The 19,380-nt window shown below is 42.7% G+C and overlaps 1 protein-coding gene across 8 annotated transcripts in view; it reads left to right on the forward strand.

Moving 5' to 3' along the window:
• Window positions 1-19,380, forward strand: part of carmil3 (capping protein regulator and myosin 1 linker 3) — a 76,067-nt gene that overhangs the window by 10,451 nt on the left and 46,236 nt on the right. For 7 of the 8 annotated variants that reach the window (XM_027283182.1, XM_027283186.1, XM_027283184.1 and 4 more), the window contains exons 4-12: window positions 5,083-5,133; window positions 6,419-6,478; window positions 6,566-6,687; window positions 9,670-9,764; window positions 10,154-10,224; window positions 10,403-10,476; window positions 15,348-15,423; window positions 16,849-16,937; window positions 18,597-18,691. In XM_027283182.1, the coding sequence (XP_027138983.1) occupies window positions 5,083-5,133; window positions 6,419-6,478; window positions 6,566-6,687; window positions 9,670-9,764; window positions 10,154-10,224; window positions 10,403-10,476; window positions 15,348-15,423; window positions 16,849-16,937; window positions 18,597-18,691 (733 nt within the window). Of the gene's footprint in view, window positions 1-5,082; window positions 5,134-5,286; window positions 5,346-6,418; window positions 6,479-6,565; window positions 6,688-9,669; window positions 9,765-10,153; window positions 10,225-10,402; window positions 10,477-15,347; window positions 15,424-16,848; window positions 16,938-18,596; window positions 18,692-19,380 lie in introns of those variants that run through there. The other variant, XM_027283188.1, reaches the window with a different exon arrangement.

Here is a 19,380-nt window from a genome sequence, read left to right on the forward strand (position 1 = left end):
ATTTGACTTACATTTTAGCCAGCTCTTAGAGAATGCGACGGAACATCTTCCCATAAACTTGTGGGTGCAGAGAGAAATATAACACACTGCCAAGCAACAAAACGGCTCCAAATAGTGCGGACAATTTCCAAAGACTTTTTTTTTTTTTTGGCCATTTCTGATTTCAACAAGATATGACCAGACGGAGGAGATTTGGAGAGGGAGGGAGATTGATGTTTTTGACTTTCAAGGTCCCAGTGCAGATACACACCCAGCAATTTTGTACTCCACATTGTTTTAGACAATTGAGCGTACAGAACGGTGAATCATCACTTGGACTAAAACTAAGCCTGTGGTTTTTTTTTTTGTTGTTGTTGTTTTTTTATTTTTTTTTTGAACTACTTCAAAACAAAAAACCTGCATGGTGGTAAGCAAAGTCAAAAGCATGACACAGTTCCTAAATTGCATAATCAACTGTTTTCTTGAAAACGGGCCTTGCTTGCAGCTAAGATAACGCTTCTTGGCAGAGGGGCTCCAACTGTGCATTGGACTATGAAAGAAAGCCAACTACAAAGCAGTAAAGCCGAGGCAGCCTGTGCTAGAAGAAGAATCTCATTCTTTCAGCCCCCCCCCCCTTTTTTTTTTTTTAATAATGTGCTTGTGAAATGGTGAACATTGCCGCTGCATCATCCACGGTTTTCTTTTCATGGCTTTTCGCTGCGAGATTCTCAGCGTGGAGTCATTTTCTCTGCGAGCGTCTGGGATTCACCATCTGACGGTGCGTGGCGAGCGCCCTGTGCTGTAATTAGGACTGTGCTTTCTTTTGATTATCATAACACATGTTGGTAGCCTATGGCAGCGAGGCTATGAAGTGCGACTGCTGACCTTCTCTCTTTTCCCCCGCGAGAAAGCGAGAAAGTGTGTGTATTGTCAGGGCTGAGAGGCAGCTCAAATGATCTCTGCCTCTATTTTATCTCTCCATCCTATTCAGGTTTCTCTCTCTCCTTTAGCTCCCTCGCTCTCATTGTCCTGATGCCCCTCTCCCTTCTCTCTCTCTCTCTCTCTTCTTTGCTCCATCCATTTGGCCTCTCCCACACTCGCTGCTCGTCTCCATCTCATCCCACATTCACACATTTGCTCATGTTTTGTTATTTTCTCCTCTTTTTTTTCTCTTCTCTCCCCTCAGCCCTTACAACAAATGGCAAATAGCACCTATTTCTCCTCTTATACACTCTATCCCATCTCCTACTCCCATCTGTGGAACAACCCTGCAACCCCTTCCCATTATGTCTCTCTGTCTGTCTTCTTTTTAGAGCTCTTTCGGGTTTCATGGCTCTCTCTTTGCCATCTCTTTGAGATACACTGGACTCAGTTTTTATGAGCGAATCTGGAACAAGATGTGTTTTTGAGCTTTGCGTTTCATCCCTCTCATTTGGCTCCCTCTCTCTCTCCCTCTTCCTCTTTCCCTTGCTCTCTCTTTTAGCCACTCTAAAGTCCACTTATAAAGCTGGACCTGGGGCATCTGTGCTTTCAAACCCCCGTCACTTAGACGCACGCACACGCACGCACATAAGCTGACAGATTGACTGATTGCAGGGTTGTGTTTTTGTGACGCTGAGTTCACTTGAGTGATGTTAGGTGTGTGTGTGTGTGTGTGTGTGTGTGTGTGTGAGTGAGTGTGAGAGTGAGAGAGAGACAGGCGAGTGTAGTCCAAAGCCAGCTTAGCTTAGCTATTGTGCATCATTATATGTGCATGAATGTCCAAACTAAGTGTGTGCTCTTCTAGCATGTCAGACTTATGCAAATGTCTGTATTGGAATGTTTCTGATTTTGCACTATGCGTATGTTTGTGTGTGTGTTTTAAAATGCCCTTGTGGCCGAGCCAGAAATACCGCAGGCCGCCAAATCTGGCACTGATCCTTAGCTTGTTCCCTCAGAGGCAGCACTGCAACACACACGCGCACACACACACACACACACACACACACACACACACACACACACACACACACACACACACACACACACACACGACCCAGAGACACACTTTGATTTGCACCATCTCGTTTGAAGTGCAAGACCCAGAGCCTGACGGCTTATGATTAATATAAGCCTCCGCCCTCTGCCCTCTCAGCTGCATGCGCATGCAAACGCACACACGCGGAAAGAGATACATTTGTTGTTCCCCGTGCACGTACTGTACATGTACACCCTCTGTATGACACACACTGTATGACACACACTCCCACCATGCCCTCACAGTCTGCTTCAGGGGGCTGGCCTGCTGGCTGGCTCTTTGAACTACTACCATCACAGCAAGGGCACCTCTGTAACCCCCCCACACCCCCCCCCCCCCATACACACACACACACACACACACACACACACACACACACACACACACACCCACACCCACACCCCATCCTGCCATCTTAGCCAACCAGACCTTCTCTCTCTCTCTCGCACCTCTTGAGAGTGTCCCCTGCCATGTACTTGGTTGACCTGGTCACAAAAGTCGAACATCTCATCCCGGAGGATTTCCAAAGCTGAAGAGGAATCTTTGTGCAGCTTTTAGGATTTCTGATAGATCTGTTGAGGAGAAGGTTGCCAAAAAGCCTCACGAGGAGAAAACCTCCTGGTTGTGGGACTTGACTTTAGGTCTGCCAATTAATATTAACAGCTGGATAATTTATACTTATCAACCCTGTTTCAGACAGCTCGTTTATCTTCAGAGCATGAGGCGGGATTGTCAAACGGGCCCTGTAGTACTTTTCAAAGGGGTTTCAGCTAGAGGTGAGCTGTATGCCAAACTTGTAGGATGCCATCATTGTTGTATAGTATAGCTCTGGGTTTGGGTTGGTTCAGGTGACATCAGGGTAAGCCATTTATAGTAGGGCTGGTCATAACTTCATCCTGGGGAGGGGAAAAAGGTGAATGGGACACTGCACAGACTCACAACTCTTACTAACTTTTTAAATATTACAAAAATAGAGTGGCATTTAACCTCCCCAAAACACATAAAGTGTGTATAAATGTAGAGCATAGTCACTGACTTGTAATGCATGTTCACCAGATAACAGTTCATTCTGTAGTTTGGCTAACGTTCGGAAAAAATTAATGATGACACAGCTTCTAAAACCTGACACTGTGTCTACGCAGCACAGGTAGCGACAGCAGCAGCAGGTTCCGTCCACCATCTGTGTCTACGCGGGACGCGTTCAAGCACAGCGCTCATTGTAGGCCACCAGCATTTTTGACAACACTCGATGCTAAAAATAGAAGCGTATTGGTTGCGTCAGACGTGCGTTAGAAGGACGACACTGACCTGCACTTGTGAAGGTAAAAATGAAAAGCCATGCGCAACAGCACAGATCCTGCCCTTGATATTACCGGAGACAAACGGACGCACAGAGGTTGTAGGGACATTTTAAAGTATGAATGGAGTATGACTTGATCCTTTTTATTTTTCCATCACTGCTGCACGTGCCCTGTCCAAGTAGACAAAAACTGAGTATTGATTGTCTCTAATGATACTTCAATGGGCTGTAAATGATATATCAAGGAGAGGAGAAACCGTACGCTACAGGCCTTGTTCAGCATCTGAGGATCAAATCGGCAGCCGTCAAAGAGCCTGCATTATTGATGGCTGTGTTTACATGATGAGACCTTTTGTTAGCCTGCAAGGCTTTTGAAGGGAGAAGATGCTTCTGTCTTTCATTTTTTCACTATATATATACCCCCCCCCCCTTTTCTGTGTGCCTCAAGGTCTCATCACGCCTCCCCACGCTCCTTTCTGGATTCATGTAACAGTTTTCAAACTTGTCAGTGAACTGTGATTGGACTACACAATCCTCTGTAAAGACCCCTCCACCAGCTTAGTGCGAAATGTTTTTTATCTCTCTGTCTCCTCCTCTTTTAGTCTCTTGTTTTAATTCCTTCTCTTACGTCTGTTCAGTCTGTTATAGATGTCTATATAGTTAAGACAAAGGGCTGATCTGTGGACAGGAGTTTTTGTATCGAAGACTTTATTATCAGAAGGGCAATCTGGTGTCTCTGTCCTTCTATACCCTCCTTCTCTCTCACTCTCTCTTTGTATGTTTCGTTTTTCTTTCTTCCTCTCACCGCCACTCAGCGGGGCGCCATTAGCCATTCAGCGGAGAGAGGCCTTGAGGAATCGAAAGCGACAGAGCAGAAAAAGAATAGAAAAACTGAAACGGGAAGCGAGACAGGGGAGTTGAGAAGGAGGAGGAGGAAGGAGGTGGGTGGTGGGTGGTGAGGGCAGGAGGGGATGGAGTGAGGTGTTAAGGCGGGAGTGAACCAGACAGGGCACTGTGGCACGCAGGGAGGTGGAGGGATTAGGGATTAAGAAAGAAGATGGTGGAGGGACAACAAACAGATTTCCATGGAGATGAAGAGAGAAATCAGAGGAATGACAGGATGCGAGGGAGAGACAAGACAAGAAGAGAGTTAGAGCTAGCTGAAAAAGAGCAAAACCAAAGGATGGCCAAGAATTGGAGAGGAGTCAGGGAGGGTTTGAGATGCACAGTGCATGCATGGGGGTATGCTAATTATAGATTTTGAATTATGAATGAGATTAATTACATAGGCAGATTTTGAATTTATTCACATTTTGCTTCTCTTACTTTGCCCCAGACACTTTTAAATGGTAATGCCTTTCTTTTGGCAAAAAGCACACCTCTCTCTCTCTTTCTGCTTACTCCTCTCGTCTTCTTTGTCCTCTTTCTCTCCTCTCCCTCTCTCTCTCTCTCTTTTTATCTCACCATCGTTTCCCACCCCGACGCAATGAAGCATCTGTTGAATATGTGCTACTTAGTTCCATCAACACAACTTAGCACGATGAATCGGACCGTCATCTGACTCTCAATCTCAGCATAATATTTCTTCCTCACGCACGCTCCCTCGCGCTATCATCATTAGGTTGCTAATGTCTTGAGTGCTTAGCATGACTTACGAGCCATTCGGATGAGCCGCAGAGATGATTTGCTCTCTTTATGGGGTGTTTGTGCTGTGCTATTTTTTGCTGCGATTAGCATTTTGCATTTCCTGCTCTGTGACAGAAAAATGAATGTGTTCTCCCCTCAGGTCCTGGCAACATGGAGGCTGTATCTCTTTGCTGTCAAAGTGCCCACCAAGGTAAATGTTCCCCCGCTTTCAGTGGAATTTTATGGCTTTCACTTGCGAGCCTTGATCTCATGGTAATTCACAAGAGATGTGACAAAAAAAGTGTCTGACTTTGAGAGCAGGAGAGAGGAGATAACGATGATGACTGTGGTGATGATGTTTTAGAACGATGGGAGTCATGACAACGCTTACAGTAAAGATGATGAGGTGGCAGGTGGCATCAAGTAAGTGGTTTAAAGCTAGAGTTTGACATTTTGGAAAATATATGCTTATTCTCTCTAGGTCATGTTTAGAAGCTGCACCCTCAGTCTTTGTGCTAAGCTATGCTAACTGGCTTACTGTACAGATATGAGTAGTAACAATCGTCTCACCCACTTTCGGCATATTTCCCAGAATGTTGAACTACTTGTTAAAGGATAATATATGTTTATGTATAGGAATGATAACACTGTACACACCAGAATATCTTCTGAGATCTGGAACAGTGGCAGTATCACTACAATAAAGCCCAAAACTGAAAGAAGCTAAAGTGATAAAATAATCAAGACTGGCTGTAAATAATTCAACAGTTCAATTCCCTCGTATTCTTTGTTTTAGAGTGTCACGTGGATTTCCGGGTTGATCTATCGTGGCGTGGCAGACAGAGCATTTGCTCGAAAGTTTGAGAACAATTTCTCTCTTCCAGGCCCGGCAGTATTCTCTTTTGTTAGCAAGATTCAAGCAGGTCCCTCAGCGTCTGGAGGAATGCGCAGCATTAATGTGGTTAGAATAAAACTGTTGTACATGCTCAGTTTGACTCTTTTTATTGTTGTGTTTGTCCTCTACACAAGGCTTTGGTCACAAGTGACCTAAAGCACAAAGTTGTGATAGATGGATCTGAATTTTATCAAAGCTTTTTTTCAAAGCTTCAGAAGTCTCCTGAGTTTTTGCCTACTTTGTGAACAGTAGACACTGAACGCATCCAAAATGTTCAAAATCCCTCTTTGCTCAGTTTCGTGCTCAACTGCAGTGAGTACGGTAGGTCAGAGTTAAACCACAAATTGGTTTTTACCCTGTGATTGATTGAACTGGGTTAATTAGCTGTTACTCCTTGTTTCTCTAAATTTATCCAACATCTTTTAAGTAATTTGTCTCTGTTTCCCAATCTCAGCTACACTTTGATGAGTACAATAATATCTTTTTCAAAAGAAATGAAGTCCAAAAACCAAGAAAATAAGTGAATTATTCTATAAGGTTGATGTACACTGGGTATTTTGTGTCAGTGTCCAAAGTGTTGATGTTTTTCTGCTGTTTTCAGATGGAAGTCACCTTCAACTTCCTGGAAATCCGAGCAATGAACACCTATCCAGAACACCAGGTGACACACTGAAGTTCAATATTTTTCCTGCTGTTTGCACCTACATAGCAGTATTGAGTATCACTGTTAAAAATGTCCATTATGCAGGTTGTCATCGATACAGACAAGACCACCTACTCGCTGAGACTACAGACCCAGGACCAGCTGGATCACATGGTCAGCCACATCAACTACGCCCTCTCCAGAGTTTTCAATAACTCTATTTATGCGTGAGTATCTCCCAGCATCCCCACTTCGACTTCGAACAAAAAAAAAACAAAAAAAAACTCGACTTTCTGTTGTTGTGTTGTGTTTTGTTGTGTTGTGTGTGTGTGCTGAAGAGCGAAGACAAGTTAACAGCACTCGACAGCGTCTTGGCAAGTTGGCAGCTTCACTTTCGGGCAGCTTTCCTCTTCAGCAGCCAAATGCATTCTTGTATTGCTCTAGTTTGCATCCAACCTGTGTGTCTGTGTCATGGTAGACTATAGCAGCCAGCAATCACTGGGATTAAATCAGCCAGCTGACACTGAGTAGGTTGTTACCTGAAGGCATTGTGTTGGCTCCTTTTTTCTTTTTAAAGCAGCTTATTTAGTGTAAGCAGTGAGGAGCAGAACACACAGTCACTGATAGAGCAACAGAGCTAGGCCTCAAGTCAAAAAGTCTTTCTTACATAGTTCTATGTCCTCTGCCCCTTTCAGAAGAGGGAAGCTGGCACACGCTGAAAAAAGCTGGAAGGTGTTTAGTTCAAGTGGTAAAATCTCTTGTCCCATGGTCATGTGAATGTATGGGTGAGCAGGCAAGCAAGGCAGAGTGTATTCCCTTCTCTCATGGGTCTCATCTACAATTTCTAAGAGCAGTGGGATTGACTGTGCACCGACTATTGACCTGCACAAGGCTATCTCTGCACTCTATCATCTTTTAGAATGGCTCTTTTCCATTAGGGCCTCGCCAGACAATTGCTTCCAGTGAGAACATTTAAAGAAGAATAAAGAGAGAGGGGAGGACAGAGGGAGGGGAAGTTGTTGTGGGTTTGATTGCGCAGCCTTGTAACTGATTGGTGCCGCCGCATTGAAGTACAATAATGCAGATAGCATCAAGATAACGGGCACGTACGCGCAAGCTCGAGAGGGGGGGTGATGATAGTCGAGATAAGGTGGGGATTAAGGTCACGGATGTGGTTAGGTGTTGTGTGTGATTTGTTGACAAATGGGATTAAGGGACGGTGTGTGTTGAATGCAACAGTATAGTGGTGTAATCCTATCAAAAAGCCAAAGCAGGTACAGCACAGCATTATGTACGAAGACAGTATTTACTCTGTGATCCCGCTCCGTACTCTTTTCTGCTTACTGGATGCTTTTTTGTGTTGTATTATTATTATTGAAGTAACATTTGCAAGGAAACAAAAAAGTAAGCTGAGGAATCTGCTTCTTTTTATATAATTGCAGCTGTAGCTGCAGACACTAGTACAGGGATCTAATTTTATAGTTCACATGTTTTATTTATTCACTACCAAAGCAATGTCATAAGCATTTTTTTTTTTTCGACAATGAAGACATTTACTTTCCAACTTAATTTGGACCGGAGCAGCTATAATCAATAAAAAACAGAGCCTGCTGCAAATTAGCATCTTGCCAATGCAAATAAGACTATTATCATTTTGAAAATATTATGCAGCAGCATTTCTCTTAATAGGCACATGCTAAATTTGGTTCTGAGTCTTTGTAAGTCCAAATATGCTTTTGCCAGCCTTATTTACTAACTTGTCTGAGAGTTTATATTTATGTATGGTGTCTTCTACCAGTGTAATGTCTCTTGGGCACTCAGTGTCTTGCTTAAGGGCACTTCAGCAGGAGTAGCTAATAATTAAGGTGGAAGCATAATATTTGCCATCCAGTTTTTCCCCAACCTGTAATTGGCACCAGATGCTGCTTTCTCATCACAACATTGCCTCTTTCTAACAATCAAGGATAATGCCTAGATAGTGATGATAAACTTAGCTCTGTTGGTGCCATTGTCAGGCTGTCCACCACTTTGCCTCTGACTGAAACATCTAAATAGTTATGATAGGTTTCCCTGATTTCAATTTATACAGACTTTCGTGGCTCCCTGAGAAATTTCTGATGACTGTGGTGATCCTGTGATTTTGCTTCTAGCACAGAGGTTTTCAAAATCTGTCGCTGTGGGCAACCCCTCAGACAAAACTGAAATGTCTGCACTGCCTTTGCAGTGTGCAGCTTGTTATGAGACCTCGGTTACCTTCAGGTTCATGTTGCTAAACGCCTCCACCGCTCTTTCCTCTCTCAGTTTATGCTGCGGGTTGCATGCTATCATTAGCTTGCACTTCTCTGAAAATCACAGGTCATGGTGAGTCACTCGAGCCATTTCAAGTAAACCCAGCTGGAGGTATTTTCATCACATCTGACGTTTTTTGGTTTTTGGCTCCTGCGGGTTCAGAATGCAGTGCCCTCAGTATCAAAAATTGCTAGTCATTTCCTAACACGCGTACTGCCTGCATGATCTGTGTCTCAGCTGCTGCCACAATGGCTGATTGTGTGTGTGTTTTTTTTTGTGTGTTTTTTTTATGTGGGCCCAATCAGCTGGACAAACTACAAAAACTTCCAGCTGTTTGCAAAATATCACTTCTCTTCCTTAAACTCTCCTGTGCCCCCCACACAGTAAAAATGGTACACAGGTTCATGTTTCCCATAGGATGAAATGATGCGATCAAATATCTGTAAAACCACCTACTGTACCTGTCATTGGTTTCTGTTGCATGTTGATCACTGTTTCCAAGTTGATATCTTCAAGTGTCTTGTTTTGTCTGCAACTCAACGATATTCAGTTCACGGTCATGGCGGACTGAAGAATTCAGAAAGTATTCACACATGAGAAGCTGAAAACAGATCTCCCTTTCTCCAAAAAAGTTGGTCATTATTTTAATAGTTGACAACGTAATCGAAGAATCGACTGACTCATTCAGTTCTAGTCTCTGTGTTGTGCTTTGTGTTAGCAAATTAGCAATAGTAGCATGCTAACATGCTAAGCTAAAGTGCTAAACATTGCCACACATTGGCAGTGAGTGTGAGCAGGTTAGCATGTTGGTGAGCATTTCGCTGACAGCACTGCTACTGTATGTCCTGCGTTCAGCTTTGTGGAAGACACCAGCATGGCTCGTCTCGTTTGAACCGCTTAACTCCGTCTTTGTCTTTCAGTCCTCCTATTTGTCGAGCAGAGGGAGACCTGACCGATGGAAGCTGCAAGTTTTCCCCAAACTCCGAATCATCGTTAGAGCCCCATAAAACCTGCGGTGAGCCACACACACATTACACTTACAGATAGATACACGGCTGCATTTCAGTCCATCCACACACTGACTCGCACCAAATCATGTTGGAGGCTCATCCTTAAGTGGGTCAGAAGCCCAAAGTTGTGCTGGATGCACTTCCCTTCTGTTGGTAATCCTATTAATCTACAAGAAGAGCTCTTTCATGGTGCAATACTTTCATCTCACCTCAATATTTACAGCCAATCTGCTGACTATCTCTGTCTCACTCTTTCTGACTCTTTGATCTCTGCCCCTGCACTCTTTTCATTCCTTCATACGTCCTCTACCTATCTTTATTATATCCTTGTCATGTCTTATCTGCTGTAGCCTGCTTTGGATTGATCTGTTGTCTTCTCCTCTCCATGTTGCAGGAGGTTTTTCTGAGACATACGCAGCTCTTTGTGACTACAATGGAATTGGCTGCAAAGAAGAAGTGCAGTGGGTGAGGACGATGTACAAAAACACTTCTGTTTGTTTTTCTAATGTACTCCTGTTTTTTTCCCTTTGTACAAGGAAAAAAAACCCTGGTATTTTTTATATAACTGTCCCATATCTCTCTTCTTTTCTGTTACTGCTCGTTTCTTTTTGTCTGATCTGTTTGCACTCTTCCTCTGTTCCAGGATGTCGACACCATCTACCACTCGCAGGACAACAGGGAGTTCAACTTAATGGATTTCAGCCATCTTGACAGCAGGTAACATAGTTTACTGCCATCTTAACCACACCCGGGCTGACTATAGTACGCTAGCATGCATTGATTGGAAATACACAATTAACTTGTATGTCAAACTTAGCGAGCAGCAGTAAACCGTGCAGTCAGTGTGAGTGTATACTGGCTCTGTACTCCAGCGCATTGGATTTGAGATGAAGCCATGAAAATGGGGCTAAAGTGCTGACTTTCAGCATTAATTTTTGAGTGTTTAAGTCCGCATCAGGGGGCATTCAGGGGACAGAAAGCAATTGGACAAGTTAACAAAAAGTCATTATATTTGTTCTGTTGCACTCGGTGCCTGGCTGTAACCCACAGACATCAGCAGACATTTGGCATACTTGTTTGTGATGTTTTGCCAGGAACGCACTGCAGCCATCTTAAATGTTTTTCTTGTTTTTAAGGACTTTTTCTTCTCCCTTCAGTCTGGTCTTCAGAAAGTAAAACACCTACATAGCTGCAATGACAGTCAAGAACATTTTACTGGATGGCTCAATAACAAGTCCAAGTTTTCGCATAATATTTTTGTCAAATGCAAATTGGAGCCTTCCAAACTAGCTGTGAAAATCCTGCTGGTCCATATGCATCTTATAACTCAGATTTAAGTTGCACTCAGAGAAACTTTTCCATTTCCAAAACTACATGATTATAGTTTGCCCTTTTTAAACGAAAACTATTCTATTAAGTACTTTTCCACACAGGTTCTTTTGTGGAAAAAGAAGTCGGTCCTCAGAATCTCCACTGTGCTTTTACAAATGTAATGTCTCCAGCAGTAGAAAATAGACTGTGCCCTCTACTTGCTGCAAGATTAGTTCTCAAACATATTCTTCTCTAATGTGTGAATGCAACGCACATTACTTAAGCTACACTTTCCCGTCAGCCAACAGAGTATGTAGAACCATAGAGAGTTTATTTCTGCTATGAAGTTGGACATTTTAACATGGGGACTTATGGAGATTCACTGGTTCTGTAACCAGCCTCAAGTGGCCGTTCAAGGAACTGCAGTTTTGTATGCAAGTATGCAATATTATTGCATTTCTAACAGAATAGTAGCTGTGTAAGCTGTGTTTGCTGCCCGAAGTGGGCAATGCACATCTCCTGGGACATGATACAAACGTTTAAAATGTTGTTTCAAATCCACTGTGCTAGAAAACTGACCCAAAACAATTTAAAAAACATCATTGTCTTAATACGTTCTACTTCCTCCTCACTCTGCATCATGACGTTTTAAAAATATGTTTCCAGACCACGATCTGTCAGCCCTCGTCTGTCAGATAGATGTTACAGTGCCTGTTTGTACAACAAGACCCTCCCTGGGTAAAATGTTGAGTGCATTAGTCTTTTATTCACAGGCTGACTGGCTGTCCTGTGTATCCGTTCAATTTTGTTAGAGGTTTGGGAAGATCATAGAGAGGGGGGAATGATATGAGAATCCAGGGCTCAGAACCAGCTGCAAGATGCCATATGTCTTCTCCTCTGCCTCCCCGCTGGTATCTTTTTTTTTTTTTCCCCAAGTCCCCACCAGACATGTGCTGCCGATCATAAAAGATTTGACAGCTGACTTACAAATGGAGAATTCGAGCTAGCTTACTTGTCTTTTGTTTGAGGAATGTTTTATCTTAAGAAAACCCAGAGGCCTGTGGAATTTCTTCCTACTTTCCTGTGTAAAAACAACAAATCCCGACCGGAGAGGATGCATTCACACTTAAAAATGCATATCACATCTTAGGAGCGAAGCCTTGCTATGCTGGTAAATCAAAAAGCCATTCATAGAAGCATGATTGCAGCAGCAACTCATGAATATATTAATGTATTTCATATTGCAAGCCAAAATCACTGCATCGCTGTTGTTTTTCCTCCTATATTTTATATAGTGTGTGTGATAAAGAGAGCCGTTTCGAGAGAAGCTGCCTGCCCATGCTGTTTTTTAAGATCTTCTTTTAACACATTGTTCCCTTGAGCCCTCAATCCAATGCTAACGGCTCTCTCCCTGCTCTTGTGGAAAGGTTGTATCAAACTGAAACTGACTGAGGATCCCAAAAAACAATGCACGGAAACAATCGAGAAAGGGTGCAGAGGCAGGATCTAGGAATCAGTATTTCCAAGATCATGGAGGCTATTTGTGGTGCAGTGCTCCCGTCCTGCTCCCCTCGTCCTTCCACATTTCCATCTCCTCGATCTCCCCCGATTGTGTCCATCTATTGTTACCGAGCGACGGGGCAATGCTTTTTCTGCTGACTGCTGCCTGTTCCAACACAGTCTCCACTCAGTCCTCTTGACTGAAAGCAGACACCTTTTTTTTATCTGGGCTGGTCTCCTCCTCCTCCCGTTATCCACTTCCTGTATTTTCTACCCATTCATTTTCCTCTGCTCTCTTGTTGCATCTCTCTTTCTCCTCACACACACTCTGCCTGCCTCTGTGGGTTCTGTCACACTGACACTGCAGGTTGACACCATTTTGCAGAAAGTGTGTGTGTGTGTGTGTGTGTGTGTGTGTGTGTGTGTGTGCACGTGCATGCATGGGAACTACAGTCAAGAGATTTTGTGCTTGCATACGTTTTTGTTGGCTTGCTTTCTGTGTGTGTGTGTGTTTTAGAGAGACAAATTAGTTATGCCTTACTGCCCCAAGAACTACTTAGGGCACCTCTTGGCTAGACAGTCCCTCAAATGTGCACACACCTATACACACATACTCACTAATAAACAGAAGTCTAGATGGAGTGTCTAACTTTTCTCCGACTTCCTGTCTGTTTTAGTTGTTTCTGTTACTGGAGCAGGACAGCACCTCCACAGTCCACTGCTACCATCTGCCTCTCCTGTCACTGTTACAGGACCTGAGCATGGTCTGTATGGGGTTAGACTGTTGATTTATTACAATTCAGCAACACATCCCCAAGAGGATGATTCCAGATTTTAGTGGTGAGTGTCGCGCCTTTCCATGGCTAAGACAAGTGCTATAAATATTCATTGTCCCCACAGGGTGGGTGTTTTTAATGACCCCCGCTGACCTGTTGTCTATCACTACAATAAGAGCAATGTTTCACTTGCACGCATCAAACATGAAAATGTAACGGGCAGATAGCCAGGAAATTTGCTGAGCATATTCATGCTCCCCAGAGGATGACGCCTGTTTATTGTGGACACTTCATGACCTTTTCTCAACTTTACTCTTAAGCTATTTAATAATTTAATGGACGTATTGCCTTGAAATGTTCTGAGTGCACTGTTACTCCCAGCGAGTCTTTTGATTTGAACGACCCCCCTGACCTTTTCTCCACTAGCACTTCAGGGCAAACTCCATCTTGATTTTGATATTGTTGGATCTTACCAGAACTGGGTCTAGGTTGTGCATATTGTGAGCTGTAACACATGTTGGAGCCTTTTGGGTTTGCTAGAAGGTCTTATCCAGGTCATGATAAAGTTTTATTATGCATGATTGTTGAAAGACTACTCCAAATGATGATACACGCTTTTCTTTTTTTGTTCCATTGCTCAGGTGGAGGTGGTCACACACGTGCAGACAGAGGATACAGTGTGTGTTGCAGATGTCTGCACGGGCAGGTGACAAAATTTGGGCCACGCTGAACCTTTAGTGCTTATAAAGCTGCAAGTATAATTTGAGCTTCAAGAATTAGGTCGACACTTTGGATATAAGTGTATTTTTGAAGTCTTCTTTCGTGCCAAGAGTTAGATGAAGATGATTGTAACACTCTCATATCTGTACAATAAATATGAAGCTACTGCCAGTGAGCTTAGCCTAAAGACTGAAACAGGGCGAAGCAGCCACCCTGACACTGTCCAATCTGATGAAATCCACCTAGCAGCACCCCCTAAAGCTCAATAATTACTCCCCGGAGTGTTTTCGTCACCTGAATTGATCCTGCGTGAAGATTTAAACAGCGACAGATTGACCTGCTGCGCCAACATGTCCTCACATACGAGTACAAGTCGACACATAAACACCAACACACCGTGGGACTGAGTGACACATCATAGAGGTCAATTACATGTCCTGCTGCCAAAACATGAATCAACAGACAGTGCTGATGAATCTTGACATGTGCATCATCTGCGCACGCACACACACACACACACACACACACACACACACACACAGACTCAGCTGCGTTAGTCAGAATGGACTGGTTTGATGGCTGGCATGGTAATGAAAAGGGAACACAGCCTGTAGCCATTTTACTCCTCTGAGATATACTGTAATGTCCTGCCCACTGCAGTTACTGGCAACAGGACCCTCCCTGGTTAGATTACACTCTTTCTTCCTCTCCCTCTCTTTTTGTATTTTCCCTCCGTCTCGCCATCCTCCTTTCTTCCTCTCTCTGGGCTTATTCTCTTTCTCTGTGTTGCTGCTTGTTTGTCAGATGATGTATAGCAGGTGTAGCAGCGGTGTGGCTTTAGTTGGACCTTGGAGGATTCTAAAACTCTCTCTCTCTCTCCTCCCTCTTTCTCACTCCGTCACAAACCCACAAAAGGATGGTCTGTGGGCTCCGGGTGTGTTTGTGTAGCAGTGGATGTAGCAGTGTTTGAGGTCTGTAGCTGGGATCAAACTGTGGCTTTATTGAATAATCCACTGACTCAGCCATCGATCTTTACGTCTCTCTCTTTTTTTCTTTTCTTTTTTCTGCTTCTCCTCAGCAGTATCAGTCATCTTTTAGAAAGCGGCCCTGCCCCTACCTGTCATAATGATAAACTGCTTTTTACCAAACAGGGAGCAAAGAAAAAGTTTGGCCAATGATGATGTGAAATTATGGATCAATGGCATCAAATGGCAGCAGATGGAGTTAGCTAATTCAACGTTTTAAATCTCTTGTGTGTGTGTGTGTGTGTGTTCGTTCCAGGGACTTGGCGGTGATCGTGGCATCCATTGCGTACAACACCTGGTTCACCAAGCTGTACTGCAAAGACATGCGCATCGTAACTACCTCTTTTTGTCTTCCTCACTTCTAAACTTTCTTGCCAGATGCAGACTACCAATAAGTTTTCTTTTTTAGTATTCTTCTCTCAAGTGTCCTCTGCTAACTTGTCTGTTATCAGTTTGCATTTATTTTACTGGATGAGCTCTTTATCTGCTTGTTTGGCAGACAGCGGTCCAAATGTATACAAAGAAAATCTGTCAAAAGATGGTTCTGGGATCGGTTAGCGTTTTCTAAGTCAACTTGAATTAATTTGCTATTGATTTGGACCAATGCATTATGTACATGAAGCCACACAGAATTGTCATTTAATCTCCTGGGATTATGTACTACATGAAAATCAAGCGAAGAAAGCAAGAATGAAAGAGGATACTGAGTCAAGTTACCCTCAGTATAGTTTTATGTATCCATTTAAAATGATGTCAATCTTTATAAAATATTCACGACATGCATTAGAGTAAGTGGTATCCGTCTGAGGTGAACCGCATGAAAATCGCCTGTTCAAAAAGTTAAACAAATAAATATTTGAAAAGTATTAAACATATTGAGTGTATTAATGGATTAAAGCCGCTCATAACTTGGTTTCAGATTTTAAAGATGTCCTGTGGAATGTTCTTGTAAACAATCAAAGGTTAAGTTTACGTTCAGCGTTTCTCACTGAAAACTCTGAGGTCAAACAAAAACAGGTCGAATGCATTTCCTGCCTCATTAAACATTTTCTTAAAGAATATTGTTGTGCAGGTATTGTTTACATCCATATTTACTTGCTAGCAGATTTTTAAGAGTTTAGCACTGAAAAAACACGACTGCCATCAGATTTTCTATCAGATCTTATTCAAATCTATTTTTTTCTTAGTCCCAGGTGTTTTCGCACTTGGTAGAGTTCGGTAGCTGGTGGAACCTTTCTCCAACTTTCTCCTTTCCCTGTACTTATATATGCTATGTGCTACATTTGTTTATGTTGAAAAGATCACCAAATTTGTAGTTGGTTAAAAGTTCAAATGAACATATAGTCACATCCTAAATTGGCTAATATTAGCAAAACACTAGCCAACTAGCTAACTAATAATTGATGTAAATTAGCCAGGTAGTTTAGCAAGTTGCTAACATTAGCCATCAACTGTGACTAGCCAGCTAATGACTGATAAAGATTAGCTTACATTAGCTAACTTACTGTAATGTGTCTGACTGACTAAATGTCTGTCTGTACCAAGTAATGGAAAGGAAAAAGGTGACCAAGGTTCTGAACAAATCAAAAATGTCCCTTTTTTGTGTGTGTGATGATAGTATAAAATCTGCAATTCACCATTTGGAACTTACAGATGCTAAAACATATCATGATCTTCACTGTCCTGCCTAGATTCTTCTTCTCTTTAAGATTGAGCCCTCTGGTTACAAGCTATTATATTTTTTTATTTGTCTCCAGGGGTCAGAGGTGGTGGACCAGGTTCTGCACACAGTCAGCAAGTCAAACAGTCTGGAGGAGCTCACTCTGGAAAATGCAGGACTCAAATCGTAGGTTTCCTCTACCCTGACATTACTGTCAACCCTGCCACCTCTTGTGGTTTAATCTACTTTCCTCTCCTGTTCTTCTCCTCACACCCTCACCTCTCAGACACTCCTCCCACTCTCCTCTTTTGTTTCCTCAACACGCTCTTCTTTTCTCTGCCCTCTCCCTTTCTCCTCTTGTATCCTCTTTTCTCACTTCGATCTCACCTCATCACCTTAGCTCATCTCACCTATCCACTGCTCCTCACCCTCCCCTCCCTCCGCTGTCTTGACCTTTCCAATTCTGCCTCTCCTCCCTTTTCTCCCCCTCGCACCTCTCTTAACCTCTGTTCTTTCATCCAATAAAGTTCTTCGCGTCAATAAAGCTCCCTCCTGTTTTGCCTGTGGTGGAGTGTATTATTTCAGTGGAGAAACATTAGAGACATTTTGGGCTTCACCTGGCAAGACGTTTCACCTTCTATGCATGGCTAGTGTCATTCAGCAAAGCAGTTTCCTTATTTAGTATTAATTGAGATATAGTGGCTGCCTCAGGGCCAGATGATTTGCTGCAGCATAATGATGAAGTTAGTAGGTTTTTATACTTTGCCTGTGTTAAATTACTTCCAAAATAGAATGAAGTTTCTGTGAGAGACTCTCTGCAAACACTGCACCAAACCCCGACAGATACAGGAAAATATGGAAATGTCTGACACTAAGTAAGCAAGTAAAGACACTCAATCTGCACAGTGCATGACTCCCACTGAAATACTCTTTCTGATGTGTGATTTACTGTAAGAGCGATTTGCAGGCAGAAATATGTGTGCCATTAAATTCATAAGCATTACATGCTCCTGTTTTTGAGGTTTTTGTGAAGTGAAAAGGGATTCCCACCAAATAAATCATTGAACTGCAGGAAATTGTGTTTTGAATGTGACTTAGCTGGCTTACTTAAAGCGACTTATGTAAGGATCTGTGTTTATTGTGATTTGGCACCCAGAATTTCAGTGTGCAATGTTTCTGTTGTAAATATGGAAAGCTGCACACACACATTTGTCTGGCGGCTTCCTGCTTAGTCACTGTGTTTTTGTTTTTTTTTTGTTTTTTTGCCTCTTCTTAACTTCTTTTTCTCATCCAAAGGACAAAAGCAGAAAAGCAGAAAACATTTTATCCATAAAATATGATCCAGATTCACCAAAATCGTTGAGTGTTGTGTGACTTGGTATTGTAAAATGTTACACACATCTTATGGGAGATCATACCTGCAGCCCAAAGTTACACAGTGCAAGAATAGGCATATGTTATGCAGAATGGAAATGACACTTTAAATTTGTTATTTCATGGTAGAATAATTACAAAACGTTGCTATAATCGATGTTTTTTTGGACCACACTGGGGAAGAAGAACAATCTGTAAACATAAAAATTCTGTACAGTATTTTTATAAAGTTGATCTGGCTAACAATTACACATCCAGCAGACACACAGTAACATTAGCATTGTGTCTCTGTCCACCTATAAAGTATGTCCTAGTCCAATTTCAGTAAGTTGGACTGGAGTGTGATTTTCAGCTCTCTTCCATCTTTACATTATGGAAATATCTCCAGAAGATTTCTTCATTTTATGACCAGCATTGAATTGGCAATTCTTACAGCAAAATTAATTTTCCTTTTTTACGCTTTGTCTCCAGGGATTTTCCACAGAAGATGGCGTCGGCTCTGTCAGAGAACCCAGCCTCTGTGATTCACTCTCTCAACCTGGCTCATAACACTCTAGACAACCAAGGTAGCCGCCTGGACTCTGTGAACCCTCTCTCCCGCATACTGCTGTGTCTCTCAGGACACGTCGGATTGTTTTTTTCGCTTTTACTTTGCCGCTGCTTTCGTTTGCTCTCAAAGAATTCAAAATCAATCTCTGTCCACACAGAAGCCTTATTTTCTGTTTCTCTTTGTATCTTTGTATTTCTCTTTTCTCTCTCATCTATCTTTCATGCTATGTCTACTCCCCCCACATGCTTATAAACTCTTTGGCTTCTCTATACACACACACACACACACACGTACATTTTAATTGTGTCTGAATGTGTGTGAGTGTGTTAGAGGCACGGGAAGAGAGTGCGTGTACATGTGTTTATATGACCGGGTCAGGCTTTGCATGCATGCCAACATCACTCATTAGCTAATTTAGCCGTCCTTCTGTCTGACACATGTCACTACCACTCGCTTCAATAAATTCTCTCGGCTCACACTTCCACTCCTCTGTTTGTGTGTGCACCGTACTCAGAGTGCGCAGAAACGCTCTGTCACAAATGAGCTGCAGCCTTAGCCACCATCACAATAATGCCCATAATCACGGTAAAGAATGACCTTCAGTGCTGTGCCTGTTTGAAAGGCATAAAAAACACATTGTGACCACTGTACACTGTATGTGCATGTACACACTTGTACTGTACATGCACATTATTAAAAACTGAG

Source organism: Larimichthys crocea, chromosome X, assembly GCF_000972845.2.
Source record: "Larimichthys crocea isolate SSNF chromosome X, L_crocea_2.0, whole genome shotgun sequence".
In the NCBI taxonomy this organism is placed as follows: domain Eukaryota; kingdom Metazoa; phylum Chordata; class Actinopteri; family Sciaenidae; genus Larimichthys; species Larimichthys crocea.